General features: G+C 63.2%; 1 protein-coding gene across 1 annotated transcript in view; it reads left to right on the top strand.

The window, feature by feature from the left end:
- Positions 1–1,621, top strand: part of GTPBP6 (GTP binding protein 6) — a gene marked incomplete at its 5' end in the record, with an annotated part of 7,781 nt that overhangs the window by 3,341 nt on the left and 2,819 nt on the right. Inside the window, 1 exon segment of the mRNA XM_014582523.1 lies at positions 740–885. Within this exon segment, the coding sequence (XP_014438009.1) occupies positions 740–885 (146 nt within the window).

Consider the following 1,621-nt stretch of genomic DNA (forward strand, 5'->3'; position numbering starts at 1 on the left):
TCCCAGGGGAGCGTCCTTCCTCCTCTCCCAGCTCCCGGGGCCCCAGGCAGCCCTTGGCTTGTGGCTGCACCACTGCAGTCTGGCTCCGTCCCCACCTGGCCCCTCTGTGTGCGGCTCGTGCCCTGGCCGGTGTGTTCAGAGCTCCCTAGTCCAGGATGAACTCCCTTCCCCACCCTTCCTTCATTGTGCCCACACAGACCCTATTTCCAGATGAGGTCTCACTCCCAGGCCCAGGGGGTGAGGACATGGTGTACCCTTTGGGGGTTGTCACTCAGCCCGATGCAGACCCTGTCCTTGCCCTGTCAGGGAGGGATCCCCAGCTGATCTCGGCTACCGGGCTGACAGCGGGAGGCGCGGCAGGGAGCCCGGGAAGTGTGGTGTGTGTTACCGCCGCCCCGGCTGCTCCCCTGACGCACGCTGCCCTCCTGTGACCCCTGACGCACGCTGCCCTCCTGTGACACCAGCGGGCCGTCAGACCCACAGCAACGCCACCCCTCTGTGGGCACGTGTGCGAGGGTCGAGGTCACTCGCTCTCCAACCACCCTCACCCCAGGGGTGCACAAACGGCCTTACAGGGGTCTGGTCCCGGCCCAAGGTTGGGGACAGCTTATCTGAAACCCTGCGAGCCTGACCTCATGGCTGGGGGGCGCCCGGCCTCCCCCAGCCGGCTGCCCAGGGCCGGTCGGACCAGCCCCTGAGCGCCCCATCCCTCACGCCCCGCCCGGCCGTTCCCTCCCAGGGGCGTCCTTCGGCGGCGGCTGAAGGAGAAGGAGCTCAAGATCCAGAGGGCCCTGGAGCGGCTGCGGGCCAAGAGGCGCGTCCTCCGCAGGGAGCGGGCCCGGCGGGAGCTGCCCACCATCGCCGTGGTGGGGTACACCAACTGCGGTGAGCACAGCGTGGCCAGGCGGGCTGCACGCGGGGGTCCTGAACGCACCCAGACAGGGGTGCTCGCGCCGTGGGGGACACGGCGGGCGGCGTGTGACACCTCTCCGTCTCCGCCCTGTCAGGGTGCTGGACACGCATGCACACGTCTGATGTGTCTTTGTTTTCTTTATAAAGAATTGCTTATTTTAGTTGTATTTATTATTTCAATTGGACCAAAGAGAGGGAAAGTGAGAAACCAAGCTACCAGGCCCAGGACTTGAACCGCGGTCGAGCGTGCGGGAGTCCAGCACCCCAACCACCACGTCTCCTGCTGACCCCTTCCTGATGTCTTTTTTAAGAGTTACTTGTTTAATTTTATTTATTCATTCATTCGTTTTCATTTGGCCAGAGAGACACAGAGGGAAGGAACATGGTCCGGGTCTTGAACCATGGTTGGCCGCGTGGGAGTGTCCAGTGCCTCAACCACCCACCACCTGCTGGCCCCGCTGACATGTTTTTCAAGCCTCTGTGTCTGGGACTTGAACTGCTTGGGATCCAGCTGCCTTCTCTCCTGTCCACACCTCTGTCTCTCTCACCTACACTACAGTCTCCCCGTCCACACCTCCATCTCCCCATCCACACCTCCATCTCCCCATCCACACCTCCGTCTCCCCATCCACACCTCCGTCTCCCTATCCACACCTCCGTCTCCCCATCCACACCTCCCTCTCCCCATCCCCACCTCCACCTCCCCCTC

This window comes from Tupaia chinensis, unplaced genomic scaffold, assembly GCF_000334495.1.
Source record: "Tupaia chinensis unplaced genomic scaffold, TupChi_1.0 Scaffold143644_1, whole genome shotgun sequence".
Classification (NCBI taxonomy): domain Eukaryota; kingdom Metazoa; phylum Chordata; class Mammalia; order Scandentia; family Tupaiidae; genus Tupaia; species Tupaia belangeri.